The sequence below is a fragment of the Capra hircus genome, chromosome 28, assembly GCF_001704415.2.
Source record: "Capra hircus breed San Clemente chromosome 28, ASM170441v1, whole genome shotgun sequence".
NCBI classification, from domain to species: domain Eukaryota; kingdom Metazoa; phylum Chordata; class Mammalia; order Artiodactyla; family Bovidae; genus Capra; species Capra hircus.
This window is the reverse complement of record NC_030835.1, coordinates 21,563,269-21,581,532: the sequence shown is the minus strand read 5'-3', so window position 1 is coordinate 21,581,532 and position 18,264 is coordinate 21,563,269. Positions and strand designations below refer to the sequence as shown.

The 18,264-nt window shown below is 37.3% G+C and overlaps 1 protein-coding gene across 2 annotated transcripts in view; it reads right to left on the bottom strand.

Moving 5' to 3' along the window:
• The window catches only part of CTNNA3 (catenin alpha 3), a 1,853,842-nt gene that overhangs the window by 1,707,052 nt on the left and 128,526 nt on the right, over window positions 1–18,264 (bottom strand). For both annotated transcript variants that reach the window (XM_018042551.1, XM_018042552.1), the window contains exon 4: window positions 4,509–4,675. In XM_018042551.1, coding sequence (XP_017898040.1) covers window positions 4,509–4,675 — 167 coding nt within the window. The remainder of the gene's footprint in view (window positions 1–4,508; window positions 4,676–18,264) is intronic.

The window sequence follows — 18,264 nt, the reverse complement described above, 5'->3', positions numbered from 1 at the left end:
GATCACAGGATTGTCATAGTGAAGGGGCTTGCATAACTCAATGAATCTATGAACCAAGCAATGCAAGGCCACCAAGACAAGTGGGTAATAGTGAAGAGTTCTGACAAAATGTGGTCCACTGGAGAAGGAAATGGCAACCCACTCTTGTAACCTTGCCTGGAGAACCACATGGACAGCATGAAAAGTCAAAGAGGTATGATGTGGGAAGAAGTGACCCCACGTCCGAAGGTGATTAATATGCTTCTGGGGAAGAGCAGAGGGCAGTTACTAATAGCTCCAGTAAGAATGAAGAAGCTAGGCCAAAGAGGGAATAACACTCAGCTGTGGATGTGTTTGGTAGTGAAAGTAAAGTTTGAGGCTCTAAAAAACAATATTGCACAGGAATCTGGAATGTTAGGTCCGTGGATCAAGATAATTTGGATGTAGCCAAGCAGGAGATGGCAAGATTGAACACTGACATCTTAAGAATCAGGGAACTAAAATGGACAAAAATGGGAGAATTGAATTCACATGACCATTTTATCTACTACTGTGGGCAAGAATCCCTTAGAAGAAATGAAGTAGCCCTCACAGTCAACAAAAGAGTCCGAAATACAGTACTTGATTGCAATCTGAAAAACAACAGAATAATGTCAGTTTGTTTCAAGGCAAACAATTCAACATCACAGTAATCCAAGTCTATACTCCAATCACTGATGCCAAAGAAGCTAAAGTTGACCTGTTCTCAGAAGACCTTTAGCACCTTCTAGAACTAAAACCAAAAAAAGATGTCCTTTTCATCATAGGGGATTGGAATGCAAAAGTAGGAAGTCAAGAGATACTCAGGAAAAACAGGCAAGTTTGGCCTTGGAGTACAAAATGAGGCAGGGCAAAGAGTTTAGTCAAGAGAACACGCTGGTGACAGCAATCACCCTCTTCCAAAAACACAAAAGATGACTATACATATGGACATCGAAAAATGGTCGATACCAAAATAACATTAATTATGTTTTTTTGTAGCCAAAGATGTAGAAGCTCTATACAGCCAGTAAAAACAAGAACTGGAGCTGACTGTGGCTCTGATCACAGCTCTTTATTGCAAATTTCAGTCTTAAATTGAAGAAAGTAGGGAAAACCATTAGGCCATTCAGGTATGACCAAAATAAAATTCTTTATGATTATATTAATATAGTGGAGGTGATGAATAGAGTCAAGGCATTAGATCTGGTAGGCAGAGTGCCTGAAGAACTATGGACTGAGATATATAACATAGCATAGGAGGCAGTGACTGAAACCATCTCCAAAAACAGAAATGCAAGAAGAAGAGAAAGTGGTTGTCTGAGGAGGCTTTACAAATAGCTGGGGAAAGAAGAGAAGTGAAAGGCAGGGAGAATAGGAAAGATATACCAAGCTGAAGGCAGAGTTACAGAGAATAGCAAAGAGAGATAAGAAGGCCTTCCTAAATGAACAATGCAAAGAAACAGAGGAAAACAATAGAATGGGAAAAACTAGAGATCTCTTCAAGAAAATCGGAGACATCAAAGGAACAATTCATGCAAGGATGGGCCTGATAAAGAATGGAAATTGTAAGGACCTAACAGAAGCAGAAGATATTCAGAAGAGGTGGCAAGACAAGAATACACAGAACTATACAAAAAAGTTCTTAATAACCACAATGGTGTGGTCACTCACCTAGAGCCAGGCATTCTGGAATGTGAAGTTAGGTGGGCCTTAGGAAGCATTACCATGAACAAAGCTCATGGAGGTGATGGAATTCCAGCTGAGCTATTTCAAATCCTAAAAGATGATGCTGTTAAAGTGCTGCACTCAATATGTCAGCAAATTTGGGAAAACTCAGCAGTGCCATAGGACTGGAAAATGTTAGTTTTCATTTCAATCCCAAAGAAGGGCAATGCCAAAGAATATTCACACTACTGTACAATTGTGTTCATTTCACATGCTAGCAAAGTTATACTCAAAATCTTTCAAGTTAGGCTTCAACAGTATGTGAACCAAGAACTTCCAGATGTATAAGCAGAGTTTAGAAGAGGCAAAGGAACCAGAGATCAAATAGCAAACATCTGTTGGATCATGGAGAAAGCAAGGCATTTCCAGAAAAACTTCTGCTTCATTGACCATGCTAAAGCCTTTGACTGTGTAGATCACAACAAGCTGTGGAAAATTCTTAAAGACACAGAAGTACCAGACCACCTTACCCGCCTCCTGAGAAACATTTATGCAGGTCAAGAAGTAACAGTTAGAATCAAATATGGAACAATGGACTGATTCAAAATTGGGAAAGTAGTAGTCAAGCCTATATATGGTCACTTTGCTTGTTTAAATTACATGCAGAGTACATCATGGAAAATACCAGGTTCAATGAATCACAATATGGAATCAAGATTGCTGGGAGAAATATCAACAACCTCAGATATTCAGATGATATCAACTCTAATGGCAGAAAATGAAGAGGAACTAAAGAGCCTCTTGATGAGGGTGAAAGAGAAGAATGGAAAAAGCTGGCTTGAAACTCACCATTCAAAAAACTAAGATCATGGCATCTGGTCCCATCACTTCATGGCAAATAGAAGGGGGAAAAGTGGAAGCAGTGACATATTTTACCTTCTTGGGCTCCAAAATCACTGCAGACAGTGACTGCAGCCATGAAATTAAAAGATACTTGCTCCTTAGAAAAAAAGCAATGACAAACCTAGATAGCATATTAAAAAGCAGAGACATCACTTTGTTGACAAATGTCCATGTAGTCCAAGCTATGGTTTTTCCAGTAGCCATATATGGATGTGAAAGTCGGACAATTAAGAAAGCTATCACCAAAGAATTGATGCTTTCAAATTATGGTCCTGGAGAAGACTCTTGAGAGTCCCTTTGACTGCAAAGAGATCAAACCAGTCAATCCTAAAGGACATCAATCCTGAATATTCATTAGAAGGACTGATGCTGAAGCTGAAGCTCCAAAACTTTGGCCACCTGATGCAAAGAACTGACTCACTCGGAAAGATCCTGATGCTGGGGAAGACTGAAGACAAAAGGAGAAGTGGTCAGCAGAGGATGAGATGGTTAGATAGTATCATAGACTCAATGAACATGAATTTGAGCAAGCTCCAGGAAACACCAGAAGACAGAGGAACCTCGCGTGATGCAGTCCATGGGGTCACAAGCATTAGACCTGACTTAGCTAAAGTGAACAACAACACATACTCACATATTAAAAAATGAATCTCAAAAATGTTCAGAGATTTGTTTAAGGTGTACAGGAAACCATCAGTCAAGTACAAAAAATATTGTTCAAATATTGCACCTACAAATCTGGTAGACAGTGGCTGGGGATGAGAACTAATCCTTTTCCTGAAAAGCTACTTAACAACAAAAAAGGTGCCAAATTGACTTTTTGCACTAATAAACTATCAAAAGAAAAGGAATATGAAAGTATAAATGAAAGGGTGAAGACAAACTCTTTCTTTTTAACCCTACTTTAGGGTTAAAATAAACATTAGTAAGTATAATAGCTTTAGTCATTCGGTTATGTCCAATTCTTTGCTACCCCATGGACTGTAGCCCTCCAGGCAAGAATACTGGAGTGGGGGTTGCCATTCCCTTCTCCAGAGGGTAAGTAAGTGAATAATGAAAAAAAAATTTAACTTAGCAATTATAGAAAATTATTTTGACAAGAAGGTCATTCAGCAAGGTATTTGCTTAATAAAGTTACAATAGTCACCAAGCACCTTTATGAAAATGCAAACATATTTATGAACAGAAGAGCCAGGGTCCTATTTAAAGTGAGAGAAAAACAGACTCCAAAGTGTTCTTTGCAAACTTTTCATCTTGATACTACTAATGATGGTCAAACTGAATAAATTAAGAAAGTGATAAAGGCTAAAAGAAATTGTCCTTCTACTAAACCATTGCTAAATGGTTTTGTCTACCAAAATAAAGCAAATGAGATCTCTTTCTGCCTTTGTTATCTCCTAGTTTAAATATATTCTTCACTCTTATTAAATAAATACATTTATACATTTTCATAATACATTGCTACAGACAACACAGACTACCTGGAAACATGTACTTGGATCAAGAGGAGCTGGCAAAAGGAGTTTTCATTTACAATTAGGACAAACTTCCACATGCCTTAAGCTTCAAGGTTTTTCTTTCTCAAATAATTTATATTCACAGATTTATTTTCTATATTATCTTTATAATTATGTTATTATGTATTTATTTACAGACTTATATAGGGCATAATAACTTAAATGGTCAAAAGCCTAGAAATTTTCTAGCCATTTCCTTATCAATAAGCCTTCTTCTGTTTTTCAGTCTCCCACTGGCTTTAAAACTCACTTCTGGCTTCATTCTTGCGAAGTACGCATTAGTTTCACAACCCAATCAAGTCAACTTCTGAATGGTGACATTAAGAAATGAGAGTACAGATGTGCTCGGATTGATGCTGGGTTCAGAAAATGGAATTATAAGTGAGAACAATGCCAAGGTAAACTAAGTCATCTTTTACTTACAGCTGACACGTGCTGCAAGAGACACATGACATCAATCATATCTGCGAGGACAAGGAGTCTGGTAACTGCAGCCAGCAAGGCACGGGCAGCCTGAACCACAGCTTCCCTTTTCGGGAGATAACAGGGGTCATCTGCAAATCTCTCAGCTGATACTTTCAGAGCTTCACCTGAAACACACAACCCCAAATATGTTATATTTTAAGCTTCACTTATGCCTGTTGCGGCATTCATCATCCAACTTAATTCCAAGTACATTCCATGACAAAGCATAATATGAAACTACTGTCACTTGACACTAGAACATCATCTCTTAATAAAAAATGTACTTTCAAATTGATATTTGTTTTTGATAAATGTTCTGGAGTTTAAGAATCATGGTACCATTTTTCTGCATGAAAACTGTGTTCAATTGACTAGCAACATCTAATAAAATTGCTGTCAACTTCTGCATTTGCTGAATCTCATTTGCTGTGAAAGGTTTCATTACTAAGGCTTCAATCGGAAACAATTTTGTTTATAAAAATAAGATAAATCTTCACTGAGTTACATTCCAACTCAATGGATGTTAGAAAAGAACTAGCCTTTAAGATAGCAAGACAGCATTTCTCTGATAAAAGTTTAACATAGGTAGATTTATTCTAAATTGTCAACATACTAATAAACTGTATGCTAAACTTAGTCACGGAAATAATATTTCACAGTACTTGTTAGAGAAATATACTCACTATTTTTAAGGTTTCTTCATTTAGAATATTTTCTTTATAAAAGTAACATGCAACAATTTATTTAAAGAAGTTCACAATTCAGAAAGGCGCAAAATGAAAAATCCCACTTTACTCCACTCTATTAACATAATTGCTAAAGACTTAGCACATCCACCATTTTTTTAATTTTTTAAATTTAAACATTTTTATTATGAAAGCAATATGTGACTTGCTACTTTTAAATAATTTACCATACTAGAGAATATAAAGTGAATTTTTTGTCCATTTCCATAAAAATCCCCAAAATAACCATTAAGTTCTTATATCTATCCAGAAATTTTTCTATGAATGTATGTTTTATGTGTGGGCATATATATATATATATATGTACACTTATAAATACATAATATATTTTATTAGTATATTCAGTCATATACATATACATTATTTAAAAGATTTATATCATAGGAAAACATAGATATTATATGTTATAAAGGAAACATATAGAAGGTATAGATTCAGATTCTTTTCATAAATAGTATTATACTATAGTAGTAGCTCAGTCAGTAGAAAATCCGCCTGCAATGTAGGAGACCCAGGTTCAGTCCCTGGGTCAGGAAGGTCCCCTGGAGAAGGAAATAGCAACTCACTCCAGTATTCTTGCCCGGAGAATTCCCATGGACAGAAGAGCCTGGCAGGCTACCATGGCATTGTGAGTCGGACACAACTTAGTGACTAAACCACCACCACCATTATACTATAAAAACTTTCTACATTCTTTTCACTTATCAATTTATTTTCTTTACATATTGGGATGCAGATGATCAGGAAGCAACAGAGCACAAAACTTAACAATGTGGGCACAAGTCACTTAGCCTCTTAAGGTTTCATTTTTTTCCACTATAAGTGGTTTTTGTTCAGTCACTCAGACACATTCAACTTTTTGCAACCCCATGGACAGTAGCAAGTTAGGCTTCCCTGTCTTTCACTATTTCCCAGAGTTTGCTCAAACTCACATCCATTGAATCAGTGATGCCATCCAACAATCTCATCCTCTGTCACCCCCTTCTCCTCCTGCCCTCAATTTTCCCAGCATCGGGGTCTTTTCCAATGAGTCAGCTCTTCATATCAGGTAGCCAAAGTATTGGAGTTTCAGCTTCAGCATCAGTCCATCCAATGAACATTCAGGACTGGTTTCCTTTAGGATTAACTGGTTTGATCTCCTTGCAGTCCAAGGGACTCTCAAGAATCTTCCCCAGCAACACACTTCAAAAACCTCAATTCTTAGGCACTCAGCCTCTTTAATGGTCCAACTCTCATATCCATACATGACACCTGGAAAACCATAGCTTTGACTAGACAGACTTCTGTCAGCAGAGTGATGTCTCTGCTTTTTAATACACTGTCTAGGTTTGTCATAGCTTTCCTTCCAGGGAGCAAGCGTATTTTATTTTCATGGCTGCGGTCACTGTCCACACTGATTTCAGAGCCCGAGAAAACAGAATCTGTCACTGTTTCCATTTTTTGACATCTATTTGCCATGAAGTGATGGGACTGGATGCCATGACCTTAGCTTTTTAATGCTGATTTTTAAGCCAGGTTTTTCACCCTCCTCTTTCACTTCATCAAGAGGCTGTTTAGTTCCTCTTCCCTTTTGGACATTAGGGTGGTGTCATTTGAATATCTGAAGTTACTGATATGTCTCCCAGTGATCTTGATTCCAGCTTGTGCTTCATCCAGTCTGGCATTTCACATGATGTACTCTGCATATAAGTTAAATAAGCAAGGTGACAATATACAGTCTTTACGTACTCCTTTCCCAATTTTGAACCAGTCTGCTGTTCCATGTCCAGTTCTAACTGTTGCTTCTTGACCTGCACACAGGTTTCTCAGGAGGCAGGTAAGGTGATCTGGTATTCCCATCTCTTAAAAAATTTTTCACAGTTTGCTGTGATCCACATAGTCAAAGACTTTAGCATAATCAATGAAGAAGTAGATGTTTTTCTGGAATTCTGTTGTTTTTTTTTTTCTGTGATCCAACAGATTTTGGCAATTAGATCTCTGGTTCCCCTGCCTTTTCTCAATATAGCTGCTACATCTGTTTCACACGCTATTGAAGCCTAGCTTGAAGGATTTTGACCATTACCTTGCTAGCATGTGAAATGAGCAAAATTATGAGGTAGTTTGAACATTGTTTGGCTTGCCTTTCTTTGGGATTATAATGAAAACTGACCTTTTCCAGCTCTATGGCTACTGCTGAGTTTTCCAAATTTGCTGGCAGAAAATCAGAGGTACCAAGAGAACATTTCACGCAAAGATGGGCACAATGAAGGACAGAAATGGTAAGGACCTAACAGAAGCAGAAGAGATTAAGAAGAGGTGGCAAGAATACACAGAGGAATTGTACAAAAAAGGTCTTATGACCTGGATAACCATGATGGTCTGGTCACTCACTGTAAATGTAGCTGATAATAGTAAGTATAATTTTTATGAAGATTAAATAAGAGCAGTGTTTGGAACTTACTTAGAGTTGATTAGCTGTTTTGTCATTCTTTTTAATGCTTGAATAAAATTACATTTAATTGATATATTATAACTTATTTTCCAGGCCTTCCATTTTGTTAGTAATGCTTTTTCCAGTTTTGTTGAGAAATAATTGGCATGTATCACACTGTATAAGTTTAAGGCATAGAAAATGATGGTTTGATTTACATATATTGTAAAAAATACTATCAGATTAAGTTCATCTGAGAGTAACATTTATCATTTTGTGTAAATAAAGGAAAAGAGGGAATAAAAGGGGAAAAAAATGTTCTTTGTGATGAGAGTTCAAGATTTACTCTCTTATCAATTCTCCTTTATATAATACAGCAGTATTAACAATGTCACAGTGTTGTACATTGCATCCCTCATACTCATTTAAATGGTAAATGTGTACCTTTTGACCATATTTATCTAACTCCCCCTCCCACCACACCCAACCTCTGGTTGAGTGCAACTGCAACTCTGATCTCTTTTGTTGAGTTTGGTCTTATTTTTGCTTTTTAGATTTCACAAGTAAGTGAAATCATAAAGTATTTGTCTGCATTTGTCTGACTTATTTCACTTAGAATAATGCCTTTAGGGTCCCCCAATATTGTTGCATATGGTAGGATTTCCTCATTTTTTGTGGATGAATAATAGTGCATTGTGTATACGCCACATCTTCTTTATCCATTCATTCATCTGTGGACATTTAGGTTGTTCCCATGTCTTGACTATTGTAAATAATGCCTCTATGAACATGGGGATACAGATAACTTTTTAATTTCATGTTTTTGTTTGCTTTACATATATTAACAGAAGTGGAATTGCTGAATTACACCATAGTTCTATTTTTTAATTTTTGAAAGTCCTTCATACAGTTTTCCATTAAAATCACACCAATAGTACACAAGGATTCCCTTTGCTTCACACTCACACCATTAAGCTCTTATCAGATATATGGTTTGCAAATATTTTTCTCCATTCCATAAATTATCTTTTTACTTTGTTGATGATTTCTTTCACTGCAAGAAATGTTTTGCTTTGATCTAGTTCCACTTGTTTAATTTTCATTTTGTTTCTTATGCTTCAGGTGTCATATCCAAAAATATCATTACCGAGGTCCACCACAAGAAGATTTATTTTTCTGTTATTTTCCTAGGAATTTAATGGTTTCAGATATTACATTTAAATATTTAATCCATTTTGAGTTAATTTTTCTGATTGATGTTAGATAGGAGCCCAGTTTCATTCTTTTATATATGAAATTCAATTATCCCAGCACTATTTATTGAAGAGAAGCATCATTTTGCTGACAAAGGTCCGTATAATCAAAGCTATGATTTTTCCAGTAGTTATGCAGAATGTGAGAGTTGGACCATGAAGAAGGCTGAGCATGGAAGAATTGATGCTTTCGAAGTGTGGTGCTGGAGAAGACTCTTGAGAGTCCCTTGTACTGCAAGGAGATCAAACCAGTCAATCCTAAAAGAAGCCAACCCTGACTATTCATTGGAAGGACTGGTGCTCAAGCTGAAGCTCCAAACTTTGGCCACCTGATGCAAAGAGCCACCCCACTGGAAAAGATCCTAATCTGGGAAAAGATTGAGACCAAGAAGAGAAGGGAATGACAGAAGGTGAGATGGTTGGATGGAATCACTGATTGAATGGACATGAGTTTGGGCAGACTCAGGGAGATAATGAAGGACAGGAAAGCCTGGCATGCTGCAGTTCATGAGGTTGCAAAGAGTTGCACATGACTTAACAAATGAACAACAACAGCAACAATTTATTGAAGAAATTGTCTTTTCTCCTTTGAGTTCTCATCTCTCTTCATAAATATTAGTTGACTATAAATGCTTGGATTATTTCTGGGCTCTTGATTCTCTTCTACGGATCTGTTTATGTATGAGGCCCCTATTGAACACACAAATTACTTCCAACTTTTTTCTATTTCAAACAATACTACAAAGAATGCCCATAACATGTATCTTTGCATGTATGGACAAATTTAGCTATAGCATAAATTCTTAAAATTAGAATTGCTGAGTCAGAGGTAAATGAATTTTAAGTATTGATATACATGCCAAAAAATTCTCTAAACACAACCACCTCACCAACATTTGGAAGGGCCTGTTTCATCTACTTTACTCGATGACTCTTTGTTTCTATTTATTCACAATCTTCAGCATAAAGAAAATACAATAAATTATTATTTTAAATAATAAGAATAATATATCTTAATATGGACAAAACCTGTGAAAGGTCTAAGACTGTCTTAATATTTTAATACATTCCATTTAGCTCTTCCAAGCAATACCATGAGAGGTAACAAGATGGCAGAATAGAATAGTGTGTGTTCATCTTTTCCTGTGAGAACTCTAAAATATGACCATTATACCTACTACTGTGGGCAAGAATCTCTTAGGATAAATGGAGTAGCCATCATAGTCAACAAAAGAGTCCAAAATGCAGTACATGGATGCAATCTCAAAAATGACAGGATGATCCCTGTTTATTTCCAAGGCAAACCATTCAATATCACAGTAATACAATTCTATGCCGCAACCAGTAATGCTGAAGAAGCTGAAGCTGAACAGTTCTATGAAGACCTACAAGACCCTCTAGTACTAACACCAAAAAAAGATGTCCCTTTCCTTATAGGGGACTGGAATGCAAAAGTAGGAAGTCAAGAGCTACCTGGAATAACAGGCAAATTTGGCCTTGGAGTACAAAATGAAGTAGGGCAAAGGCTCACAGAGATTTGCCAAGAGAACACACTGGTCATAGCAAACACCCTCTTCCAAAAACACAAGAGAAGACTCTACACGTGGACATCACTAGACGGTCATACCGAAATCAGATTGATTATATTCTTTGCAGCCAAAGATGGAGAAGCTCTATACAGTCAGCAAAAATAAGACCAGGAGCTGACTGTGGCTCAGATCATGAACTCCTTATTGCCAAATTCAGACTTAAATTGAAGAAAGTAGGGAAAACCACTAGACCATTCACTATGATCTAAATCAAATCCCTTATGATTATATGGTGGAAGTGACATATAGATTCAAGGGATTAGATCTGATAGAGTGCCTGAAGAACTATGGATGGAGGTTCATGACATTGTACAGGAGGCAATGATCAAGACCATCCCCAAGAAAAAGAAATGCAAAAAGGCAAAATGGTTGTCCGAGGAAGCCTAAGAAATAGCTGAGAAAAGAAGAGAAGCTAAAGGAAAAAGATAAAAGGAAAGATATACCCAATTGAATATAGAGTTCCAAAGAATATCAAGGAGAAATAAGAAAGCCTTCCTCAGTGATCAATGAAAAGAAATAGTAGAAAACAATAGAATGGGAAAGACTAGAGATCTCTTCAGGAAAATCAGAGATATCAAGGGAATATTTCATGTAAAGATGGTCTCAATAAAGGACAGAAATGGTATGGACCTAACAGCAGCAGAAGATATTAAGAAGAGGTGGCAAGAATAAACAGAAGAACTATATAAAAAAGATCTTCACGACCCAGATAATCAAGATAGTGTGATTCACTCACCTAGAGCCAGACATCCTGGAATATAAAGTCAAGTGGGCCTTAGGAAGAATCACTACGAACAAAGCTAGTGGAGGTGATGGAATTCGAGTTGAGCTATTTCAAATCATAAAAGACAATGCTATGAAAGCACTGCACTCAATATGTCAGCAAATTTGGAAACTCAGCAGTGGCCATAGGACTGGAAAAGGTCAGTTTTCATTCCAATCTCAAAGAAAGGCAATGCCAAAGAATGTTCAAGCTACTGCACAATTGCACGCATCTCACACTCTAGCAAACTAATGCTCAAAATTCTCCAAGCTAGGCTTCAACAGTATATGAACTGTGAACTTCCAGATGTTCAAGCTGGATTTGGAAAAGACAGAGGAACGAGAGATCAAGTTGTCAACATCTGTTGGGTAATTGAAAAAGCAAGAGAGCTCCAGAAAAACATCTACTTCTGCTTTACTGACTACACCAAAGCCTTTGACTGTGTGGATCACAACAAACTGTGGAAAATTCTTCAAGAGATGGGAATACTAGACCACCTGACCTACCTCCTGAGAAACCTGTATGCAGGTCAAGAAGCAACAGTTAGAACTGGACATGGAACAACAGACTGGCTCCAGATCAGGAAAGCAGTATGTCAAGGCTGTATATTATCACCCAGCTAATTTAACTTAAATGCTGAGTATATCATGCAACCTGTTGGACTAGATGAAGCACAAGCTGGACTCAAGATTGCCCAGAGAAATATCAATAACCTCAGACGTGCAGATGACACCACCTCATGGGAGAAAGCAAAGAAGAAATAAAGAGCCTCTTGATGAAAGTGAAAGAGGAGAGTGAAAAACTTGGCTTAAAGCTCAACATACAGAAAACTAAGGTCATGGTGTCTGGTCCCATTACTTCATGGCAAATAAATGGGGAAACAATGGAAACAGTGACAGATTTTAATTTGGGGGGCTCCAAAATCACTGCAGATGGTGACTGCAGCCATGAAATTAAAAGACACTTGTTCCTTGAAAGAAAATTTATGACCAACCTAGACAGCTTATTTAAAAGCAGAGACATTACTCTGCCAACAAAGGTCCCTCTAGTCAAAGCTATGGTTTTTCCAGTAGTCATGTATGGATGTGAGAGGTGGACTATAAAGAAAGCTGAGCACCAAAGAATTGATGCTTTTGAACTGTGGTGTTGGAGAAGACTCTTGAGAGTCCCTTGGACTGCAAGGAGGTCAAGCCAGTCCATCCTAAAGGAAATCAGTCCTGAATATTCATTGGAAGGACTGATCCTGAAGCTGAAGCTCCAGTACTTTGGCCACATGATGTGAAGAACTAACTCATTGGAAAAGACCCTGATGCTGGGAAAGACTGAAGAAAGTAGGAGAAGGAGATGACAGAGGATGAAATGGCTGGATGGTATCACCAACTTGATGGACATGAGTTTGAGCAAGCTCCAGGAATTGGTGATGGACAGGGAAGCCTGGCGTGCTTCAGTCCATGGGGTCACAAAGAGTCAGACATGTCTGAGTGACTGAACAGAACTGAACTGAAGCAACACCAAGTTAGGAACCCAGGCTGTGAAGTCAGACACTTCTGAGATCAAATTCTTATCTGCCACTTCTAGTTCTGAGACTGTGGACAGTTAAATATTTTCAGTGTCCTTATCAATAGGAAATGGATTAAAATATTAATTGTCTCACAGTGTTTCTAGGATGTTTAAATGAAATATATTTTATAATATACATTTAACACAGTATCTGAACATGAAACGCACTCAACAAATGTTAGCTGTTATTTTCTCAGGAAATTTCTAGTAGAGACAGTAAATTTTTAAACCAGTAAATGGTTTTTTTTAATGTGTTTCTCTGCAAGTCAGAATTGCTACTAGGAAATAGGAAAATTAAAGTGACCTCTGAAATTAAGAGAGCAAATGAATTCCCACAAAAGATTATCTTTTCTTGTCATGTGTCTGAATTGTAAAGTTATGATAGCCTTTATAGAATATTGTCTTTGACTTCACATACTAAAATTAAACACATATTCAAAAAGAATTATATGTTCTTGACTCTAAAGATGTTGAGATGTTGAACAACTGGCTGAAGAGACATACTCAGAAAAAGGTCATTTAAACCTTAAACAATTACAATCTTTGTCTCTGTTAAGGCAATATGAAGACCCAGCCAAGTAGCGTTGTTGGGTTATTCTTGGGAAAAAAAAAAAGTTGCTCCTCAAATACATTAATAAAGATGCAGTAAGTAAACTTTCCTATTACTGGACTTACTACCCTCCCTCCTCTGTAATACTGACAATCTTTTCCAGCTGTTTTCAGTCCATACTTCTGCTTTCAACATAAACATTACTTTCTGCAGGAAGCCTTGGCCCCCTCTTACTAAAGCAGATCTTATGGTAGGGTTCTATGCTTCCTATCATAATCCTTATTATCACTTATTGTGTGAGTGCATGCTAAGTCATTTCAGTCGGGTCCAACTCTTTACGACCCTATGGACTATAGCCCACCAGGCTTCTCTGTCCATGGGATTCTCCAGGCGAGAATACTGAAGTGGATTGCTGTGCCCTCCTCCAGGGGATCTTCCTGATCCAGGGATCGAACCTGCATCTCTTATATCTTCTGCATTGGTAGGTGGGTTCTTCACCACTAGCGCCACCTGGGAAGACTTCACTGATTGCAATAACCTGTATCAAAGCCTGTCTTTTCTTCTGAATCAGAAGACTGTGAGTATAAGAGGTGTACTGGTCCTGTCACCACAATATGCAGAGTGTAGAATAGCACGTGTGTCTGTGGGCTTCCCAAATGGCTCAGTGGTAAATAAACTCCTTGCCCAATGCAGGAGACGTGGGTTTCAATCCCTGGGTCAGAATCCCCTGGAGAAGGAAATGGCAACCCACTCCAGGATTCTTGCCTGGAAATCACAAAACAACAACAATAAGGACTCTTGTGAGAGCAAGAGAAATACTGGTCCTGGTCACTACAATATTCACAGCGTCTAGAATAACACTTACTCTCTTGCATAATTCTATACATTGAATGTGTATTGTTGAATGAATAAATGAATAAACATTATTCAACTTTCCTCTGACAAGTTTTTGCTGTTATCTACATAGCACAGATCCATCATAGGCATCTGAGATCTAGAGCATTTTGCAGCCCAAGTTCATCACTGAGAGGTCAAAAAACACGGATACAGTCTAAGCAGGGCTCAGGTAGAGACCTGTACAAAGTACTAAGAGGCACAGAGGAAAAGGACCTACCTCTGTGTGAAGTGTCAGAGGACACGTAACTAAATACTCTAGGTAAGAGCAGTATGTTCCAGCTATTGACAAAGATAGACAACTTATAGAATTTAGCTAATTTCTAGCCAAACTGACTGGCATTCAGAGAAAATAGATATTTTCCTAATTAAACATTTAAAAAGTATAACAAATTTCCCTTCTATCTAGAATATTAGCATCTGTGCTTTATAAAGTCTACATGCAAGGAGTCTATTCTTCTGAAATAATTCCCAGTCTTTCTTATAACACTTTTACCTTGCAGTTAATTAGAAATTTTACTTTCAAAATACATACTAATAAAAAACTACATTTTTCCTTCAAGAAATTCTACTCTATATATAAAAGCAATTTACTAAACGTCATAAAAATATCACAAGAACTAGATTCAGAAAGTTTCCTTTCTACTGGGATCATTTTGTTCCTTTCCTATCAAATATGCTCCTTTTAATCTTCAAAAAAATCCATTATGAAATGCCTGCTTGAATACAATACTAAGGTATAAACTTTAGAATGATTATATAGGCACATCTTATACCTATACAAATGTAATATAGGAAAACTTCTACATATACAAAAATTTAATGGGAAAGGCTTTCTATGATCCTATGAGTAAACTCCAAAAGGTGAAAAAAGAACACTTCTGGGACAAATAGACACACTACAAATTATTCTTCACTTTATAAAAGATATGTACATGTTTCTTTTAAATATCAAGTTCCTTTACTACATTCAAAAGTTTAAATTCACTTTCTAAAAATGATCATATTGATTATAAATGTGAAAATCAAAGAAACCAATGTATAAACAAAACATCCACAGGAGAAAGGGGAACAACTAAAATGAAAATGGGCAAGTACTAAAGTTCAAACTTCCTCCAACTTTTATAATTAACATTATTTATGACTCAATTAAGGTTTCTAGTTATGCCTTTGGCCACCCCTCCAATTGTGTTTTAATATACCATACACATTTAACATGCACTAGTATATATTAATTGATTCAATATATAATAACATACTCTAGTATAATGGAGTTCACATGCTCAAAGTGGGCACTAGGGGTTTGGTTTTATTTGTTTTTCATTGGAAAATAGCCACTTTGCATGTTAAAGCTCCTAAGAGGTAGAAGCTTAAATTTAACTTTGAAGCAGATTAATTGGGGGTGGGCGTGGGAAGGGGGAAGAGAAGAGGGGAAAATTACTTCAACTAGGTACTAAACTTACACAGATATTTAAAAATAAGCAAAGATCCTCCTTTAAAATGTTTTAGCCAGTTTGACTGCAAGGAGCAAAAATGCTTATCATAGCAGGGGCTTCCCTAATGGCTTAGACAGCAAAGAAACTGCATGAAATACAGGAGACCTAGTTCAGTTCCCAGGTTGGTAAGATTCCCTGGAGGAGGGAATGGCTTCCCACTCCAGTATTCTTACCTGGAGAATTCCATTGACAGAGGAGCCTGGCAGGCTATATATATTCCATGGGCTCACAAAGAGTTGGACACTTTCACTTTCATTATCATAGCAGACAAAAGAGCTGAAAAGCTAGTGTTGTGTGGACTTGGGCTTGGGAGCTACAAGGACATCACCAGGACCTATGGAATCAGAATATAGCTGCCTATGGTTGCCTTTGTAAGTATATGCATTTTATTTCCCTTGCATTATCTTTAAACTCTCAATAAAGTCTTATTAAAATTTACATTTTAGTTCTAATCAAGGCAGAGAAACAAAGACCAGATTTCTTTCTCACCTGAAAAAACAAACAAAAATAGACAGAATATATGAAAAATAGTTGTGAAGACCATTAGGCAATAAAGGACAGTAATCACTGAGAAACGGTAAACAAAATAGGAAGAACCCTTTGATAGCCCTAGTTAGTGCCTTGAGAGACTTCCCAGGCCACAGGTAGGAAAGGGAAACTAAGAGACTGGAGAATATTCTGAGCTGAAAAGACAAAGCTGAATCTCCAAGGAGATTGTGACCACGAACATATGTTTACGCCGGAAAGAAGAGAGCTACACACAGAGAGAACTCAGAAGCTTAATTCTTGAACATTCAGCTGGATACTAATCAGCACATACATTGGAGGAAACTACCCAAAGCTAGAGAAGTGTCAGTTGCTCAGTCATGTCCAACTCTTTGTGACGCTATGGACTGTAGCTCTTTTATCCATGGGATTCTCCAGGCAAGAATACTGGAGTTGGTTGCCGTTTCCTTCTCCAAGGGATCTTCCTGACCCAGGGATCAAACCCAGGCCTCCCTCACTGCAGGGAGAAAGAACCATCCAAGCGGAGTTTAAGTAATAGTACTTAGCACTTACACAAAGTTGGAAATACTGCTTGTTCTCACTTTCAGAATGAAGAATTTCATAACTCGTGGAATATTGGATAGAGTACATAGAAGGGTCTTACCTCAATAATGGGAAAAATTAGTCCTGGACTGAGCATTGTCCCAGTCCCTCCAACAAGGAAATTCAAAGAGAGTAAAATTTCCGCCTTAAAGGCCAATAGCAGCCATGCATTAGAGAATAGCAGTGACCACATAAAGGCAACAACAGGACAGCATATTGAAATAACTACAGTGGAAAGACACAGACAATCTGCCACCAATCCCTGCACCACTGAGAACAATCAAACTGAGTTGGGAAATATACTGACAAAAAAAAAAAAAAGAAAGAAATATATTGACAGAGTTAATTCCATAAAATTATAAATTTGTCTAAAATATGATGGCAGCTAGTTTCTATAAAACTGATGGAAATATCTCCTAGCATCATAGTTGAGATATAGCAGAAGCTCTCTTAAAAGCCCTTCTCTTAACCATCTCTTTAGATGAATCAACTCTTTATTTCCTCTCAGCAACATTAATGACCCCCCTCTTTCCTGCTCAATACCAAAGGAGTATCTCAAGTATATTGAAGACTTCCTGATCCTATGAAATTAAGGTATGCCAAGAGTCTATTAGATTCTTCCCCAATATTTTCATGTGAGTTGTAATTATAACTGTAATTTTATTAAGTATGTAAACTTATCCAGTAATAGTACAAAAGGTTTGTCATTTCTTTGAAAATTAATTTGAATCCTTGGAGACAATAAAGGTGGGTTCCTAAAACTGTTATCAAGTTGAATGTGGGAGAAAAATGGTAAAAGTTGGGGCAAAGGAAGGGAGAATATTATAAAACATCAAGGCTTTGGCAGTTGGGTAGCTTCTCAAATGTCACTAAGTTCTCTGCCATAAAGACATCAAAATAGGAAGCCATAGTCAATGTAGTAGTGGTGTGATTCAGGCAAAAGCAACTGTGTGAGACTCAATCCATACTGAAAATGAGCCTGGGCCAAAAGTCAAAACATTAGCTAATGTTCATGTTATATTCATTAAGATAAAATACTTAAGGTGTAGGGGTGTGTGTGTGCATAAAAAACAAACTTTTCACTTCCAATAAAAAGAACAATATATTTGAAGCAAAAACTTCTGTGGCTAACTTCTCTGTTGGTACAATGGATAGGAATCTGTCTGCCAAAGCAGGAAACATGGGTTCAATCCCTGATCCAGTAAGATTCCAAGTGACACAAAGCAACTAAGCCTGTCTGCCACAACTACTGACCCTGTGCTCTACAGCCCATGTGCCTCAAGTACTGAACTCTATGTGCCTAGAGGCCATGCTCCACAAGGGGAGCCATCTCAATAAGAAGTCAATGCACCACAAGGAAGAAT